The sequence below is a fragment of the Balaenoptera borealis genome, assembly GCF_965194805.1.
Source record: "Balaenoptera borealis genome assembly, chromosome: 6".
Lineage (NCBI taxonomy): Eukaryota > Metazoa > Chordata > Mammalia > Artiodactyla > Balaenopteridae > Balaenoptera > Balaenoptera borealis.
In genome coordinates this window covers 21,882,459-21,903,177 of record NC_138863.1, presented here as the reverse complement: position 1 = coordinate 21,903,177, position 20,719 = coordinate 21,882,459, and the positions used below count along the sequence as shown (strand labels likewise).

General features: G+C 37.0%; 1 protein-coding gene across 1 annotated transcript in view; it reads right to left on the bottom strand.

Annotated features, from left to right (window-relative positions):
• ABCA12 (ATP binding cassette subfamily A member 12) overlaps window positions 1-17,596 on the bottom strand; it is a 186,707-nt gene extending 169,111 nt beyond the window's left edge. Inside the window, exons 1-2 of the mRNA XM_082397652.1 lie at window positions 14,892-17,596; window positions 2,032-2,125 (exon numbers count right to left, since the gene is read on the bottom strand). Coding sequence (XP_082253778.1) covers window positions 2,032-2,125; window positions 14,892-14,960 — 163 coding nt within the window. The 5' untranslated portion in view covers window positions 14,961-17,596. The remainder of the gene's footprint in view (window positions 1-2,031; window positions 2,126-14,891) is intronic.
• Between the last annotated feature and the right edge of the window lie 3,123 nt (window positions 17,597-20,719).

Below are 20,719 nucleotides of genomic sequence, written 5' to 3'. Positions count from 1 at the left end.
TTATAGGATGAGTTAAAATCTTGGACATACTTTGTATTTGGCTCTATGTGTATGAGGGTAAGATATGACACAAATCTCATGGACAAAGAATAAGTAAAGGTGGTTTCCAATACCTTTCTCTCTTATCCCACATGATTGAATTTTGGCAAATTAAAATCTCCTTGGGTCCCAGTGTTCTCATCTGTAAAGTGAGAGGGTCCCTCTCAGTTCTAATAACAAACCAATAAACTATTTTCTAGACTGAGTCTTATACGGTCTGAGAGACTAGCAAAAATACTTTTAATGTTTGAACTTTTCTATAATTTTGTTCCCTCCTACCCACAAACATAATTGCTTCTAAGCTAATTATTACTAGAGTATGACAATAGGTTCACAGTAAAAAATGGTTATTCATTTCCTTTTGGATAGTGTGTTTTGCAGAGCCTTTTATTTGGTCTGTGAAGCACTTGTCACACGGCTTATCCAAGTTTTTCTTTATAATTTAGTGGGATTATAAGAGCTCTCCATGATTTTCCCCATGAATCTCTAAATCCTATAGGGTAACATCAATTGGTTTAAGACTACTCACTCACACACCTTATATTTTTCTCTTAGAAGTTTTAGAAAAGGAACTTTATATAACTGAAAAATCCTTAAGAACAAGAAATTGGTGAAAATAAGTTGTTGAAAGGAGCTAACAAACTCCTATTACTATCGCTAGCAAATTGATAATTAGCATCTTTAACTAGAGTAGTTCAAAGAGTATTTGTCCTTACGTGCTGAATGCATTATTTCTGAAGTCCATGTTACTTAAGATATACAAGAATACATAAATTCCAACAGTATACTATGGAATTAATCTGTTATAAAGAATTAATATATACACAATATAAAGAGAACAAAATTATGCTGTTTTTATAAGCAACCTAATAAAATCTCATCAATAACTCTACATAATCACTTGTGCAAAAGTCCTTTAGAAATGATAAGGTGCAATTCAAATGTAAGGAGTTATTTGTTCTAGCACCAAGACTTTAAATGCTTCACACTAATTGAATTGATACTTTCTTTTGAATTATCATATTGTGTATAATTCAAGTAGATTCCACCATGGCTCTCATCTTACTTCTTAGGACTGGGTGATTGAAAAGCACTGTGCTTACTTTAAAAAGTCACTAGCTCATTATTCTCTTTACAAATAATTCGGCGCAGTTTTCTTTTATTTGGTGGATTACCATAATTTATCTGAAATACAATTTGATTTTTCAGAAATCTGATTTACAAGAAGCTTTTTCGGAGATGGCTGCTTTGTGAAACATGAAACATCTGACCTGACTTTACTCCTCTCCTAAGAAAACTGACTCCAAAGTTTAAAAACAAAAGCAAAAACAACACTGGTCAAATCCTTGGGGTTAAAAGGCTCATCTTGCTCAGTTTTGAAGACTTTTCTGAGTCTCTTCTGCATTTCCATCCTGGATCCAAAAGAAATCATGAACTGAGTTGGGCATTGTGCCCATTTTATAACTTGGTAATGACTAAATGTAACTGAAACAACACTAATTGGAAAATGATCTTCTTTTAAACTAAATGTTTTGATACATTGCACCATTCAAATATTAGCCCTGAAGAAAGATGAGATTGTTATAGTACTCTGGATTTCATTTGTTCAGTTGATCAAATTCCAGTCTATGGCTTCTGCTATTATACAAAAGAAAAGGATGATCTAAGTTTGAGATGGCTGCTTGTTTGTGGTGTACACACTATGGTGAGATTTATGAGATGAACAACAAATGAGTTAAAATTTTATAGTTAAAGATTAAAATATATTCTTGCTCCTACATACTTTATATTTTTCTAGATAAATATTACAGGCTCAACTTCTTACTGATTCAAAAGACTGGGGAAAAGACATACTAAGCATTTATACAAACACTTCCAAGTGGAAACACTACTCAGAAAAATAAATTTTACAATAAAACACTAAAGTGGTAGCAAAATAAATTTTAACTAGAATCCAAAAGTTAGGGAAATAAACAAATCTCATTTACTTACAAGTTGGCTTTGGTCTTGGAGGAAATTTGGTCCGGGTAATAGCCAAAATTACGAAAATAACAACTGGCCATAAAATCAAGACAAGTGTCCAAAGCTGCAAAGTAATGATAGAAAAAAAATGTTAATTATATTGCTAAACCAAAACACCTGACAAGAAGTACATTATACTATAAAATTCCAACACAAGCCAGATATTTGCCTGAAAATATTATTAATAAGAAAGGAATGAGAGAGTTTTAAAAATGCAAGAGACTGAAATAAACACAAGAAGGATTTTTCCAGGTTTAAAATCTTAAAATAACCTTCTGAAGCCCCCTTTCCAGTCACCTTTCATGACTGTCCCAAGAATGATGCTCTTCAAATTCAAGTATGGGGCTTCCCTGGTGGCGCAGTGGTTGAGAATCTGCCTGCTAATGTAGGGGACACGGGTTCGAGCCCTGGTCTGGGAAGATCCCACATGCCACGGAGCAATTAGGACCGTGAACCACAACTACTGAGCCTGCGTGTCTGGAGCCTGTGCTCTGCAACAAGAGAGGCCGCGACAGTGAGAGGCCCGCGCACCGCGATGAAGAGTGGCCCCCGCTCGCCGCAACTAGAGAAAGCCCTCGCACAGAAACGAAGACCCAACACAGCCAAAAATAAATAAATAATAAATAAATTTTTTAAAAAAATTCAAGTATGATCAGGAACTTCCTAACTTGAAAATCTTTTAGAGCTTCCCAGTTGTTTGTTGGATAAGGCTCAACATGCTAAACAGGGCATATAAAACCCAACCTAATTTCAACCAAGATGTATCTTACCACTTCCAATATTAGCACTCTATGCTCAGGCATAAAGATTAGTGTGTGACATTGGCTAATGGCTCAATAAACATTGTTGAACAAATGAATGAATGAATGGTTGAGTCAACAAGTAAAACAGTAAACAGAAACTTCAAGTTCTACGCAATCTCCTCCAAACCACTATAAATAGTATCTTGTGTCTGCTTCTATTATAGAACTTATACTCTTTTTATCAATATATTTTTTTTGGCTTGGCTCATGAAATAAACTGGTAATTCTTTTATGGCAAGAACAGTGTCTAATTCATCCCTGAATTTCCACTGGTATAGAATAGAGGTTCAGTAAATGTATATTACATTGAAATTTCTATTAGAGAATTTCACTGTAAGGCACTTCAGGAGTGGCTTTCCTCCCCATGTAAACATGATTCAGTTCATAAGACACTCTCTGCTTCATAGTTTACATACCTATAAAATTGGTTTCATAGCAGTGAAAAACATGTATTCACAAGAACATTAACTGTGCCTATAGTTAAAGTATGTTTCTATCTGATTATGCAGTCAGACTTGTTCTCATTCTTCCCCCATTTTTCAGAGACGATTTGCTTCTGCCAAATCTCAAACTACTGCCTGGGGCTCTTTAATTCTCCAAAACAATCTAGACCCATTCAACTATTGATCCTTAAGTAACTCCCAACCTAAATTTTCCATGAAAATCTCCATGTGTCTCTATCAGCACTCATCTCCTTGCTGGCAGATCCGTCACCAAATTCTTAGACTTTGGGTTTAAGGGCAAGTTTTAGAAAATGCAGAAAGTTGACTGTCGATCTGGGGAATCCTAAGGTACTCAGTTTAACCACAGCTTAAAAGCTTCCAGACAGGCTCAACAGCCTAATCAATAGAAGCATTTCTCAAGCATTAATGTGCGTACCAAATCACCTAAGGATCTTGTAAACACATAGATTCAGATTCAGTAGATCTGTGGCTGGCCGGAGGTACTGTATCTCTTTCTAACAAGCTCCAGGTAGGTGATGCTGATGCTTCTGTCCATGGTCCACACGTGGAATAGAGGAATTCCAAACGCATGCCACCCTACCTAACTAGCAGGATTGTTTACAGTCTCGGAATATTTTTGTCGGAAATTTCCTTTGAGATCAGCTAATGAACAGAATTCTGGGCATTTCTAAACTTGGACAGGAAAAAAAAGATCACATTTTTATTTCCTCCAGCTTATGACTCTTTAGTATTTCCATTAATGATGAATACAGGCTAGGAACCACAATGTTGTTATTAGTACCTGTGACTTTGTCACCAATAGAAACCACAGATATTTTCAAATCATATTAGTGTCGTTGCAGATACCTCAAAGTGCTGTTTATACTCATCACAGCATTAAAATTATAGTAATCATGGATTCACCTTTATTTATTTAATGATAGAATAAACATGCATTACCATATCATAAACTTGCTTTTCGATACCTTAATAACTGAATTTCAGTATAATTGGTTTTATTTGGAATTGTATTCATTTCACTGATTTAAGAACATTATTCTTAGAAGGGCCATAGGCTTCACCAGGCTGTCAAAGACATCCATAGCACAGAAGAGGCTAAGAAGCCTTGATCTGATCCAACTCCCTTTTTTACTCTCTGGGTTGCAGAGGTTTAGCATAACTTATCCAAAGTTACATACCCAGCTGGAAAGCAGAGCAGGGGACAAGGATCTGAACACCAAGATACTTAAGATAGCATTAAAAAAAAATCATGCCGCTCCGAGGAACAAATACGAAAGTACTACAGAAAGTGTATTGGAAAAACATGCGTGTTATGAAAATATAAGATGTGTTATTATTCTAGCCTAATCTCTGATATATTTGAAAGTTAGAGTCTATTCTTCGAAGATCCTATATACAAGGTACAATTTTTATTCTATGTGACTCATTTGAAATGTAGACTATAAGGAATTAAGGTTAAAAATATTTAATGTTTGTGGATTTATTGGTTTTATCTTTGAAGCCATAGTTATCCTTTTAAAAATGTATTCATCTGAGTAGGTTCAGTGCCCCATAGCTACTTTTAGGAACATCTATTCATTTTCCATAGCAACCTCATGAGAATTCAGTGAGCAACTGAGATCAGTTACACCAACACAAATGTACATTCGCATTCAAATAAGGAACATATGTCATGGGATATCTTTAAGTTATCTTTTGGTTGATATAATTTGATGGTTTCATGCGGATGTTTTGGTAATTTTGAAATTAATTTTAGACATGATTTAGATCCAAACAAAAATGCAGTATCAGAGTAGTTTAAGGCACCCTGTTTTAGGTAAAATCCACCGCAAGCCCATAAACAATCTATTATCACAAGATTTCCTCCAGGATTTTAGGTCAGAGAGGTTTGGAGAACATTTCTACGTACAGAACTTTAGAAGGATAATAAATCCAAAGCCCTCCACACTGTGATCTCAGGAACGTTAAGGTTGACAAGTTAATCACAAAAGCAAGAAATAAAATTTAAATTTTCATACCAGCAGGATTGCTCTCAACACCATTCTAAATATTATCACAAACAACCTAGAAGCAAATGCAATGTCAAGGATCCAAATATTAAACCGATGAGCCATGACTTTTTATGTTTGTTTGGAGAAAAGGCTAAAATATTGATTTTACACATACAGACATTGGGGCTACTTGAAAACTTTGGGAAAAATATTTTTTAAGAGTTTCATATTTTTGCTAATATTTTAATTATCTCACATGTGCCTCTATACCTCACTTGCATTCCATACTCCCTGCATTCTTGACATCTAAGGGCATATGCACACTGAGTAATTTACAATTCCTTAGTGGGCCATGGCATTTGTCTCTTTTTATTTCTCCAGAGTTTATTTGCTATTGAGATGTCCCCTTCTGTTCGCTTTCTCTTCACTTTCCCCTTTCTGAAAAATTCAGTGCCCAAAATCCCTTAGGTGGGGCAGCAAGGTAAGTTCACATTAGGACTCGGGGCACCACAGTGACACAGTGAGGGAGGTGGGTCCTTAGCAAGGTGAAGAGGATATCCACAGTGCAGCAGCCAGACATGGGGTTTCAGGACCCAAGTCGGGTAAGGAGGGTGTCTGTGCAGGGCAAGGAGCAGGTGACTGGTTTCATATAGGAAGGTTGATTAAAAGTAAATATATCCCACGTTAGAGGAGCCAGGCTTTTCACTATCCATCAGAGAAATTATAAACATGATAAAGGGCAAAACTAGAATGAACCCGGCAGTGTTGGGTTACAATTAAAGGTATGGCTATGAACTGCTGGTTCATGAAATATTGTGATAAATGTATGCGTATAACTTCTTTCTTTCCAGTCCCACAAGTTGTTTCTGCCTCATTGTGTACTTTCTCTGTCCCAGCCCTGAAAATACCCATTTTTTTCAAGAAACACTAGCTTCTTTTAGTGGATGAGAGCTAAGTGTGCTTGTTGCTATTAGGGTATTGCCATTTCCAAGCTTGAACAGAGCTATAGAATATATGTAGAACGTATGTAGACACAGAGATAGTTAGATACATACATACATATATACATACATAGAAAGAAATAGGTAGGTAGGTAGACCAATAGACAGAAGAGCACTAGATATACTGCTCAGAGAATCTCAGAGAATGATGGGGACACATCAATAAAACACAGATACCTGCAAATGACCATAATTGAGCATCAAACTTGACCCACTGGCCAAAATTAAACATTAAAGACATTATGTTAATAAAAGAGTATATCTAACTGAATAAATTAGGCATCCATGAGTCTATGTAAATATAAATAAATGTATAAGGAAACATAAATTGAAAGTTTAATGAGGAATGGAGTATGTAGTTGGTCTCAAAATATTTCCCCATAAAATGAGACAAATTGACATCATGCACCACCTGATGTGATGCACTATGAAGAACAGAGAATCACTTCTGTGGTATTCCTTCCAGAGATAAATAACCTGAGTCTCTACTAAATGAATATGCTACAAAACAACAGATACTCTACAAAACAACTGGTCTTGAATGTTCAAAATGTGTCAGGGTCATTAAAGTCAAGGAAAGACTACCAAACTGTTACAGACTGAAGGAAACTAAAGACATGAAAACTAGATACAGAACACAACTGGACTATTTTTCTATAAGGACATGATTGGGAGAATTGGTGAATCTTGTATTGGATCTAAGGATTTGATGGTGGTATTGGGTTATATTGGAGGATTTCCTTGTTTGTGAAATATGCACACTAAAGTATCTGAGGTAATGGGGCACCAATCTCAACTAGCTCTAGAAAAAAATATATTTGTACTGTTCGTGCAACTGTTCTTTAAATTTGAAATTATTTTAAAATTAAAAATTTTAAAATTATTTTAAAAATAATTCTTTTTGAAAATCCAGAACCAATTTTTAAAAGACAGCAAAAGAAGGGCTTCCCTGGTGGTGCAGTGGTTAAGAATCCACCTGCCAATGCAGGGGACACGGGTTCGACCCCAGGTCCGGGAAGATCCCACATGCCGCAGAGCAACTAAGCCCGTGCGCCACAACTACTGAGCCTGCGCTCTAGAGCCTGTGAGCCACAACTACTGAAGTCTGCATGCCACAACTACTGAAGCTTGCGCACCTAGAGCCTGTGCTCCGCAACAAGAGAAGCCATCGCAATGAGAAGCCCTCGCGCCACAACGAAGAGTAAACTCCACTCGCCGCAACTAGAGAAAGCCCACATGCAGCAACGAAGACCCAACACAGCCAAAATATAGTTAATTAATTAAATAAATCTATTAAAAAATTTAAAAATAAAAATAAATAAAAGACAGCAAAAGAGAAGAGGACCAAGAAAAGAGATTTAAAGAAAAAAAAAACATGCTTTCTATCCAGGAACTCCATCCTGTTGCACAACGCAGGTGATAAGTTTTCGAGTATTAATGATGATGACAGGACACACTTCAGTGGCCTTGAAGTCAGTGAGGTCATCCACTCAAAATTCTAGGTTTAAATCTTAAGAAATTCCTTGAATGAACCAAATGTAAATTCACTCCAAAATTTCCATTCACTATAAGATCTGTAGTACTTTTTAACTCAATTGAATTACCTAGTAACATCTGCCTTTGCATTTGCTGAGAACTATTATTTCAAATCTCTGAAAACCTTTCAAATCTAATTTTCTGAAAAATCTTGGCAGAGCACATAATTTCAACTTTAAGTCATTCACGCTTCATTACTTTGTTAGAACCCTTTATTCTAATTATTGTTAGTATACCTGATTCCATTTGTGGCCATCATTTTTATTATGTTATTTTCATTAAAAGTAAATAAGAAAATAAGATACAGGTGAACTTTAAATCAATGTATTACTATATATTTAAAAATTTGAGAAACTACTACTATTTGAATGCCTGTAAGTAGGATATTCACTCTCTAGTCTTAATCATAAATGTCCCCATTTCCTACTGTCTATGCTTGTCCCACTTCACACAGTTATATTACCTGTCTTGCCCTTACAGATATTTGAGTTTGTATCCCTTGCACTAGAGTGGTTTGAAGTTAGTTATGTCTGAAATGAATAATACTGAATATCAGTACAATTTCCAGATTTCAATGGGGATTCTTCTCCTTAACTCTGAAAATAAATAGAAGTAAAATGTTTAGGATGAAGATTCTCCATTTCCCTCCATGAAACCACAGTCTTCGAGAGTCTTAAGGAAACTTATAGTTTAACATACACTATAGTAATCATTCATATAAGGCTTATACATTAACACAATAAAAAATTATTGAGCACCTACTGTGTACCAGGCACTGAGGATAGAGCAATTAAAATTTTCAGTCTTTTGAGGAAGGGAAACATAAAAAAAAAATTATCACCAAATGTAATAGATAATGCTAAGATACAGGAAGTCAAGAGTGTGAAAGGAAGATAAAGCAAGGGGAGCTGAATCTAAAGCTAAAAGATGAAAAACGGTCAGGCAGAAGAAAGGATATGTGTGTTGGATAGAATATGAGAAAGAAGTGGGAGTCTTTCAAGCAGGGGAAACATATGGGTGAAGACCCACAAATGGGAAAGAGGGTGGAATATTCCAGGAAAAGAAATAAGTCCAGAATGACTGGTACATGAAAAGTTAGGGAAAACATCTCTGCAGTATGGTTATGCAGCCTGTACTTGAATGTTTCTGGTGACTAGAAGTTCAATATTTCACGAGACTTCTTCATTACTGGACAACTCACACTGTCCGATTTTTTTGCTCATATCAAGGTGATATCTTCCTTCCCATGACTAACACTTATTTGTCTTAGTATGGCTTCCCCTCCGGCAGGAGAATTCTACAAGTATTCGAATAGAGACAAAGTCCTCTCTCCTCTTGGGTACCAATGCCAGTTCCTTCAGCAATTCCCTGTTAAATATGATTTCAAAATACCTTCCCCAGGGTGAATTCTTGTTGTCAAGTGGTCTCTTAAAATTAATACCAAAATTCAATAAAGTACTCCAAATGATAATAGCTAATATTTGACTGCGGAGAATGTACAAGGTGCTACGTTAAACACTTAACATGCACTATGTCATTTAATATAATCACCTCATTTCCTCTTGCAGATGGGAAATTAGAATCTTAAAGAGACTAAATAAGCCTTCATTCCATAAGCCACTAAATGCTAGAGCTGATATTTGGACCCAGGGAGGCTGACTTCAGCACCTGCACAGTTAACCATTAAGTTTTGTAGCCAAACCACTACAGAATAGATTACTAGCTCTCTTTGATTGCAATACCACACTTTTATTACTTCAGCCTATGACAGCATTGAAAGTCATTTAAAGGTCAAGCTGTAACCTAGAATCATAACTTTTTATTACAAACCTGAAAATAAAAATCGCCCAAACTTTCCTATATAAAGTATAGTCTTTTTCTCCCTCTTCTATTCCTTCCTTTTTGCATTGTCTATTAAGCCAAAGATGACTGTTACTTGGTGTCTGTTAACAAGGGGATTCCAAGGTTCATATTCAGAAGTAAGAGTGTGATACTTTAGATGTGAAATAAACGTTAGTTTCACCCCCAAAACAAGGAAACAAAAGTGGCACAGGTGCTTCCCTGGTGGCGCAGTGGTTGAGAATCTGCCTGCCAATGCAGGGGACACGAGTTCGAGCCCTGGTCTGGGAAGATCCCACATGCCGCGGAGCGGCTAGGCCCGTGAGCCACAATTACTGAGCCTGCGCGTCTGGAGCCTGTGCTCCGCAACAAGAGAGGCCGTGATAATGAGAGGCCCGCGCACCGCGATGAAGAGTGGCCCCCGCTCGCCGCAACTAGAGAAAGCCCTCGCACAGAAACGAAGACCCAACACAGCCAAAAATAAATAAATAAATAATTAAAAAAAAAAAAAGTGGCACAAGAGTTCTGTTAATTGGGCTTTCTGCTAGTGAACACTGCCATCTACATAAATAACCCATCTAAAAACTGGGATCAAGACAATGTTCTGAAATACATATTTATAGATTATAATACAATTTGAAGATTGGTAAACCTTCTATGATGTTTATGAAAATAACTCATTTTTATTGGGCTTTAAGCGAATTTATTTCTCTATTGCTTCCACTTCTAAAACATCTTTATCTCATTTACTTTTTGCTTGACTAAACTAATAAAATGTGCATGTCTGCTATGTGCCAGGCACCGTAATGAACAAGTAGATACAAATTTTTTGAACAATTAAAAGGGCTTAAGGGAGTAAATGGTACAGTTCCAGAAGAGGTAAAAGGGCCTGGAACATTTGACCGTGTAGTTGAGAGACTTGTGCAAGACTGAATTCATTTTAATCTGATTTAGAATTAAATTTGAAGTTCGAGTTTAATTCTAAATTGTTTTAATCAAAAAATTATTTTAATGCATGGACCAACCTGTTCCAAAATTTTCAAGTTAAGTCTTCCTTTTTCTTCAGCCATTGTGAGGGAAAATTAAATGAGCAAGGCGAGGATTGGGGAGGAAGTGTCAAATTTCATCCAGTTTTAGAAGTTTATCAAGTTGTAGGAATATCTATGATAGAAAAACTAGGTCTATCATCAACAGAGCTAAAGTGTGATCCACCAGCTAAATAGTTACAACAGAAAATAAATAGTTGAAGTTAATTTTCCTTCTTTAGGTCATAAGTCTGGAATTAGATTCCACTTCTATAGAGACTTGTAGTCACTTCTTGATATGCCTATTTAGAATCCACCTTCTTAATGAAAGATAAATTCTTATCTTGCACTATCTAGTCTTTAAGCCTTCAGTGCCTTTGCTGTCCCAGGACTCTGTTTCCTGTCATTAACTAGCATCTCATTAGGTGAGCCTCCCTGTTGCTAACCATCTCCAATGGAATGTATGCTCATTTTTCCATTATTTTTTAGAGTTAAATTTCAAGCCCAGCAGGGTAGCAACTGCATCTAATTGATTTTCTCTATTGCCTAACATTTCTGTTGGCGCCTAATGTATTTTTTCACACTCCTCTAGTATTCATTTTTTGCAATATAATTGAGAATTGGTATTACCACTAATATTGAAAAACAGCAATATCTAAGGCCTCCTTAGCGAATATGATCTCTTTGTTGATGGGCTGAACTCTGAGCAGGGATTAGAGAATATTGGGAAAGGAACTCAACTTAGGAGCAATAGAGAAGCAGCAGGAGGTAAAGGAAAGAAGAGATCCATTTTTGGTAAAATATAACTTTGTGTTTTTAAACTCACTATGTGAATCTGGATGAGTATCTTGAGCTCTCAGGGGCCCTGTAAAATCAAGGCAGTTAGATAATCTCAAAGAGTTCAGAATTCTGACATTTGATTTTCCAAAAAAGAGAGAAACATTAACTCTAAGAACAATTTTGAGGAAAGTCACCTCAAAAATTAAAAATCCTGCCTTCCCTTTTTTGCAGCCAGGTCAACATGTAGCTTATTCCATTGTTATTTTACTTCTTAGGCTGTATAGTTGTTTAAAATTGTTTTTTCACTTTCTAGTCTAGTATATACTTTATAATAAACTTCCTCAGTAATCCCCACTCAACTTTAATAATTTTACTATATTTTTTCTTCTTGTTTTGCGTCTCCATTTATAGATTCCTAACTTCTTCCTCTATACACTATCCTTCCTACTGCCTTGCTCTGTGATTGACTCTCTTGAAAACAAAATGGAAGAGGATGGCATGGAGGTGATACTAGCATTTTTCCTTAACATTCACTAATGACTATACATTTCCAGTGTCACACAACTTAATTTCTATTTTCCTGGGTATAAAAGTACATTTTTAAAGTGCCATATTCAGAACAATTACAAAGATAGAGATAAAAATACTTGCATTTTAAATAACTGCTTGATGGATGACAAAGTCCAGTTCCTACACAAAGACTTTGTCCTCTCCTCCAACTTATATACCCCTTCTTTTCATGTTCTGTCTTCTAATTTGTCTATATTTTCTCTTTTCACATTTTAAAAACATTTATCTCCTTTTAGATTTTTTAATCCTAACTTTCCAACCTCTTGATTTTCTCATTCTTCCCTCTTAAGTAACACTGGCACACATATATCCCTTCCACCTGTGTCCTCAAGTCCTCTCTTCCAGTACCAAGACATAGGATTGGCTCTAGGCAAAACTATGAGGAAATACCCCTTTCTTTGCCCTCTACCTCTCCACTTAAAATTGTCTTTCCTTCTCCTTTTGGCATCACCATTTTCTAAAGGTCTCTTCTGTTCCTCTGGTTACTCATAATGGATTCCAGTGGGCCTTCCGTAGTGCCCCAGACCGAATTCTGGACTTTTAATGATCTCACTTCCTGCAACCAAGACTGTGCTAGGTCCCATTCTCTCAAGGTGCTCTTAAGATCTGAATCATTTGATGTCCCAAAATGAACTAATAGTTCATGTATTCTCTTTCCCTAGTCAAAAGTATTATTATCAGGGGCTTTCAGGGATTTTGGTTACTTAGGAATAATATAAGTTATCATAGTGAAAACATTTTAGCATGCCTGACTTTCACCTTCTTTAAATATGCCATGTCCAGCAGAAATTGACTAAAATGGAGAAAAACTCTAAAGTAGAAAATTGATATGCCAGCTACTTTACATATGAGGAAGGAACTTATTAAAGTTTCTAAAGATAAAATTTCTTAATGAAAAAATTTATTCACCTGAGGGTTTATTTTTAATTTTTAGGTAAAATGGAATTGTAAGGAAAATATACCACCTTAGCATTCAGCTTATCAGCAACAGATATACGTTTTCAGTTCCTTTATTCTTTTATTTTTAACTATTGAGTTTTCATCACTTAGGAACTTTACTGTATATAAATTTCTTCCTCTCTCCCACACTCCCTTCCCCTGGATTTCCTTTCACCATTACTTTGAATAAAATATGACACAGACATTGCCCCAAATCCCTCTATAATCTATTTGCCAAGTGTTTCACCATTTATAAAGCACTTTGAAATACATTAGCACATTTGGTTCTTACCACCCTATGAGACAGATATGGTAGACCTGATGCCCATTTTACAAATGGGAAAACCAGTGCTCAGGGAAATTGTGATATGCTCTTTAAGTCGTGTAGCTAGTGAGGAATAGAACCAAGAAGCCAATTCTTGTCTTCTAACCACCTCCACCTACCCAGACTCTTTCCCTGCTGAATTCCACACAGAACCTACTGTGGGAAAATTATGGAAAGTTCACTTTTGTGTTGTTTCTGATTTAAGAACAATGAAGTAAAAATATTAATGATTTAAAATTTTATATCCAAACCCACACCCATGTAATCACATAATGCCTTGTGATTTTAAATCCTATCCACCAAATTCACAAAGGCAAATCAACTTCTCCCTCGTACTATATACATCAGAACACTTGTAAGGTGTAAGTAAGTAAGGCGTCAGGCACTGCAAGCAAACCTAGAGATAAGGTGTATAGATAAACTTGGTTTCTATGATGCATATTATTTGCAAATATTTATATTATTAATTTTAGGCTGGGAATTACCTTCTAAAGTGAAGTATATCGAATGTCTTTTTGGATTTCTCCAGTTTTCAAACATTCTTCTGAATATGCAACAACTCACAGAAGCCAGTTCCTTTCTCAATCTCCCTGCACCCTACCTGGTGAGGATGTAATAGCTGGCTATGTAATTTAAAAAGCAAACATGAGTGTAAGAGCACAAAAAAAAAAAAAAATATGTTGCAATAAGCAGAGCAGACAGATTGTAGCAGTAAAGTGATTCAATAATACTCTTGAAGCATCACATACATATTAACCTTTGGCATTTCTAGTAAATAATTTTTCTTATCAACCAACCTTTCTATTGGTTTTGGTTTTTTTTTTTTTTTTTTTAAATTATTAGCACCTTTAATTATTATTTATTTATTTATTTATTTATTTGGCTGTGTTGGGTCTTCGTTTCTGTGCGAGGGCTTTCTCTAGCTGCGGCAAGCGGGGGCCACTCTTCATCGCGGTGCGCGGGCCTCTCACTATCGCGGCCTCTCTTGTTGCGGAGCACAGGCTCCAGATGCGCACGCTCAGTAGTTGTGGCTCACGGGCCTAGTTGCTCCGCGGCATGTGGGATCTTCCCAGACCAGGGCTCGAACCCGTGTCCCCTGCATTGGCAGGCAGATTCTCAACCACTGCGCCACCAGGGAAGCCCTGGTTTTGGTTTTTAAGTACATTTCTCCCCCATTTATTTTACCTTCATCTGAAACTTTTCCTCATCTCATTTTTAACAGAATTCATTAGGAAAATTTCTGAAAGCATTTTGGCCCAAAATCTAGAATTCAACACAAGTTCCAATTCAACCAGTGACAAGATGTATCCTTTTCTTGGCCGGGCCATATCCTGGTTTATTCTTTTAATTTACTGACATCAAAAGGCAGCTTTGGGGGCATGTTTAGACTCACCCCATTAGCTGTAAGACAGATGCAGGGATGATTTCGAAATATCTCATTCCTGCTTTAGAAAATGATTTAAAACTCTTCTCCTTCTCTTTTTACATGTCATGAACACTACATTTTAAAATTGTCTGGAGCATTTCCCTCAGGACCCCTTCCCTTGTTTTACTCACCGGCTGCCTTTTGACACCTAGCCAATTTTTCCAGACCAGGACCTGAAGCTGATGAAACGGAGAAGCCATCCTTCAAACGCCACAGACAAGAGAATTCCTCTCTTTTCCTCCAAACCTCAAAAGAAGAATTGGTTCCCCGCCCAACTTGCTGCGTGTCAATGGGTCAGAAGCCTTTTCATGGCACAGCCTTCCTGCGGGCTGGGGTAAGAAACCCACAGATCTTCTCTCCCTCTTGGATTTTTCCCTTGGGTTAATCCTGACCAAGGAACGCTTCTCAACCAACTCTTTCTCTCAAACAAGGACACAGACCAGGATCTTTTGGTGGCTTTTGCTTGTTTTAAAATCACATCCAGTTGTTGCTTGTTGCATACAGTCCAGACTCAAGAGAGAATGAATATCCTTCAGATACGGCCTCGCCAAAAAAAAAAAAAAAAAAAAAAAAAAAAGCTGAGCCCACACCTCCTACTCTCCATAAAATTAACTGCCTATCCACACCTTCCAGCAGGTGTCACCTGGTCTGAACACGTCATGAGGAGTTAGGTGGGACCCTTGCCAGGCCAGTAGGACTTGTCCTACATTCTCTCGCTTTCTTCACTACATAGTGCCTGCTCTAGCAGAGGCAGGGCACAGAGAGCGTGTTACAGACTCTGGGCCTAGTGACTCTCATAACAAAGTGTCATTAAGATGTTTTAAGTCAATGAGGCCAGAGCTCAGCTGAAACACTTTGAACCTTAGCCCACCACTAAGTATACTAGAGAAGGTCTCAATATTTAGCTTAAAGTGAAGTTGAACGCTTTGATTTAGCAGGAAGTGACTATGCTGGCTTCTATCACAATTTAGATTACAAAAAAATGCAGAAAATAAAAGGTAGGCTGTAGGTGACAGAAATGATATACAATGGATACCCTCATTTGGGGGCCAGGGATTCCTGTGTCTATTACAACCATGTTGTTTCAGGCTTTTATGGTTAAAGGAGACACAGGTTGACCCAGGATATTTCTGAGTATGTGATATAACAGAGTTCTACTGCACTTGAAATCTCTAAATCCACAGAAGAAATCTATTTTAGATTAAGGGAAAAGAAAAAGGCTTATGCTTGAATTATTCAAGGTACTTTATAATTAAGTAATTTTAATTGTGATTTAAGGGTATATACGATCCAGGAAGTCTGGCATAAAGGCTTTTAGGAATAACCTTGCTTAAACACACTAATGACAACCCATTCCCTCTGATTTTCAATGCCTACACAATCTAGCTCCAGCCAATTTTGCAATCTCATCTTCCAACAGTCTATCAAAAATGCGTGGCCACCTGCCAAACTGGTATATATTACAATATGCAATGTAACCTCTGCCTTCTGGTCCCTGGCTTGCTTATGCTAACTCCTCTACCTTGAATACATGCCTCCCTCTCAAAGCACCTACCTCTCAAAACTGTCCCCAAATTGACATCTTCCATGAAGCCTTTTTAGATATACCCCTGTATATATATATCCCGTCTCCTGTCTTTGAATCCAGTATAGTTTTTTGTTTATATTTCTGTCAAGGAACTTGCATTTTTGCCTTATTGTGCCCCACTCCTGACTGTAGATTGGGATGTTATTGACAGATACCTTAGGATTTCCCCTTGAGGGAAGAAAGAAAAATTTGGCAACCAGAAATATGCTGCACCCAGGACACACAGGTGATGAAAAATAAATTTTTTAAGCAAAGACTAAACTGAGCAGCAAATAAAGAGAGTCAAAGTTAGAACAATACAATCCATGAAAGAACACATTTACCAGTAAGCTGTTTACAGATGTTATTCTTATAGTTGTACCAAGAAGTTAAATTACTCCATTTGGCAGGACTACAGTGATCTGCCACAGGACGCGGCTGTTCCACTGCTTCTGCCTGAGGCCAGCACACCCAGGTTGTCTTTAGGAATGATTTTCAATTCTCAGTCCACAATATCTGCCTCTGACCCCTTTCTCTGCTGTTGGTGACTCTACATCTTTGAGACTGACAGGTGCATCCCTTTATCAAGTAAAGAGTCATCACATCTACCAGAACATAGGCAGTGCTTACTTTTGTACATTCACTTCACCAGCAGTAAAAATAAAAATATAGCTTTATCGTGGAATAGCTTGCGCAAAATTAGTTATTCCAAGAATTCTAGACTTCTGCTTTCCAGAGCACTAGTAATCGCAAGTTTTGGAGAACAGTTCAAACAGCACAAATCTGACTAAGCCATACTAAGAATTAGATTTGAGCATGCATCGTTATCCTCCTGAGGTTGGTCTCACCTACTAAACCTAGTTAGGCTAAGAGCTCTGATAAAGCTACACAACCGTGTTACTGGTGGGCTCCATAAACGTTGGATGTGACAATTCTTGTCAGTCAACCAGTCAAGTAACACACTCCAGGACCAGGGCAAGAGGGAACCAACCACAGATAAGATATTGATGTGGCTGAAACACATTAATTTGTTTTAATAGTATTTACTAAAGATCTACATTAATAATAACAATAGTAATAATAATAAATACTAGATCACAAAGCCCATGTCTATTTAACTCATCACTGTATAATCCGAATCTAGCACAGGTCTCATCCTGTAGTAGGTGGTCAATTAATGCTTACTGAATAACTGAGTAGGAAACATCGGTTAAGAATTTATTGAGTCATTATAAAAGGCTTATCATATAGAAACTGGCATTATCCTCATTTTCAGAGGAAGAAAGTGACATTCATAGAGATGCTGTTAACTTTCCTAAGTTCACCCAGTTAGAAGTGGGGACAGTGGAAACAGCAGAGAGGGAACTCAAACCCTAAGTACATACTTTACACCTCTGTGTCGTGATACCTTCAAGCCTATGTGCTGCACTGCATGGGAAGCGCTGAGAAGAAAGGGAAAGAACTTCACGGTTTTTCCTGGTTCTCTAGGGGCCTATAAATCACTTGTATTAAAAAAATGTTTTAATGTCAAAAATAAGTGCACAAAGAATAATTGCACCAGGAATTCAGGAAAAGGAATGCTGCTCTTTTTAGGTTTCTTGGTAGAGCAGCAAAGAACTTCCCAGCCTGGCCCTTGCCAGCCTCATCAGGTGTGTCTCTCCAGTCTCTGCCATCCCTCCTGCCATCTGCTGTGGTGCCTTGGATGAGGACTATCTACTTTCAGGCTTTGGTCATGCAGCTCCCTCTGCCCAAAATAAAATCATGCTCATTCCTAAAGGACTGACGAAAGTGCTACTTCCTCTCTGAAGTGTTTCCTAGCCCTTCCACCCACCACAGCCCCACTCCCGGCTGAATTTAATCACCCCTTCACCTGTTTTACCATAGACCTCCGTTCATATAGATAGTCAACTCCTGATTGGCCTTTGACACAGACAGTTGGTCTCTTCATCTATACTCCGAACCCCTTGAAGACAGGGACTATGCCTTATTAAACACGAAGGGTTGGAGATTAATTCTTTATCCCTGGAGAATGGTGAGAACTCTGGCCTGATTAGATCTAAGAGCTGGTTTGAAGTGCTAGATCATAAAGTCTGGAGAGTGAGGGACCTTAATGCTAAAGATCAGAGGATGCCATGTTGAGGATTTAGAATGGGAAGTTCCTGGCAACTCTTCTGAAAAGACAGAGCATGATAAAATTGATGCTGTGGGAAGATGAAAATGTTAGTAGGATAAGAGATTCAGGTTAAGACCTGAAACCTCTATTTTGAATGAGCTAATGATGAAGTGAAATAATTTAAGAATTTTGATGGGAACCATATGCATAATTTTAGTCCTTGACTTCCAAATCTGTTTTTGCTCATAGCATCAGTGACAACTTACCTTTTTTCACACCATTTAATTGACTTTTCCATTAAGATGCTATGGGATGCACATCACACACAGGATCTAGTCTTTATAATAAACCTGTGATGTCATTTTATAGCATCTGCTCTATAGATAAGGAAGCATAGGTCAAGTAGCTTTTCTGGGTTACACAGCTAATGAGTGTAAGGACCCATGTCTCTGTGTCTTCAAAGCCTGTTCTCCAACAGGCCCTCATAAAGCAAGCATGGATCAGAACACATGGCAAGCGTGTGCATTTAACCCAGGTGGAAATGTGAAATAAGTTGGAAAACTGAAGCCAACTCATGGCAAAAATAACAGCATCCTCCTTTTATGAGAAGGGTGAGGTTCCACCAGAGGCTTAAGATAATGAGGCAACAATTGCTAATACCTCATTACCTAAGATCCACTGTGATATAAGGTGGTGATAGCCAGTGCTATAAAACAGGTAGATGTGAGGAAGTTATCAGATTCAGGATTTCCAGGTGCTTTATCAGTACTGAGACACTCCAATGATGATGTGGTTAGAAGAACTGTGTCAAGAAGCAACTGGTGAAAATCTGATCCACAAAACCAGGAAGATAAACATATTTTAAATGGGCTTAAACAAGACTCACTCCAAGCTACGTTATAAGGCAGCTTCTTCTTCAAGATGATACAATGGTACAAAATGACACATCACAAATAACATGGTCTTGTAAGGAGAGCCATTTTGATAAACTAAGGATTATCTTACTTACCACTGAGCCTGGGAATTCCACCTATGACTCTGGGAATTTCCACCTATGACTCTGGGAATTTCAGGATGATTTACAATCTTGCAAAGAATTACTCACCCACTCACCCAGGATGAGTAATACTTTCCTTGTTTAAACTGGTGAAGTATGTTGAATTCATTTTACTACGTATGTTGCTATAATCTTGTGGGGATAAGAAGTAAGAACTAATTGGTCCCTTTTTAGCCAACCTATTAAAACTTAAGGAAAGATTTGATGTAGGAGATCAGTCCTCCCTTTTTGCAGTATAAGTTTTCGTCAATTCACTTTAGAGGAAAAGATGAAAATGAAAAATACTATTATTGTTTTCTCCTTCTCAACTTATGTCTTTCCCCACAAAAAAACCTAACACAGCTTAAAAGACAAATCTGTGTTTTTATCTAGTATTACTTCTTTCTTTATTTTCAAAAAAATACAAAAAAACAACTTCTGCATGTGTTTTAGTCTTTGGTAACTGGCCTGTTCATGGAAAAATTTTAACAAGAATATCACAAATATTAAAGGTTCCTGTATTTAGGTGGCATCATGCGTTCTCTTGAATATAACAGAAACTTAGAAAAATTTACTTTTTCTTGAACAAGCTAGAAAATTATAATTTCTTGCATTTTAAAATTCCAAACCTTCAGTATAGAAAAAAACAAGTCACCCAGTTATCTGTCCCCTCAATCTTGAGCAACACTCAATTTTTCCATATATTTTCTATGTATATTACTACTAGATTACTTTGAAAAATCAGGACTGGGGTAGAAGGGGATTGGTCAATGATTTCAATTTAAATCAATAATAAAATATTTTTGTTTAAAAGTCTCTGATTCAAGCACTATTCGGCTAGTCCACAGAGAATTAAGGTCTTTGTTTCCATGCCCCTTCATGTGTCTCCTTTAATAGTACTTCCCTTTCATCAGGTGCCCCGCAAGCAATATTTTGAAACAAAGTAGAAGAAAAGAAACCAGGAGAAATAGAAGGGAGTAATTAGTTGCCATGTGTATTGGTATCTAATAGTTTGACTTCTGAACAAGAGAATATATTTTTTAAATAGGGTAGAATAAATTCACAGGTCCATACTCAAAAAAACCCATTTCTGTATGTGTGTATATAGATATAAAAACATGCCCGTATAGATTTTACAGACAATAGAGACAGAAACACATTTAAAACGTATGCATAAGTACGTAAAGAAATATTCACAACATTTTAGCCATTATATAAGCATACATGAATTGTAAATGTGAAG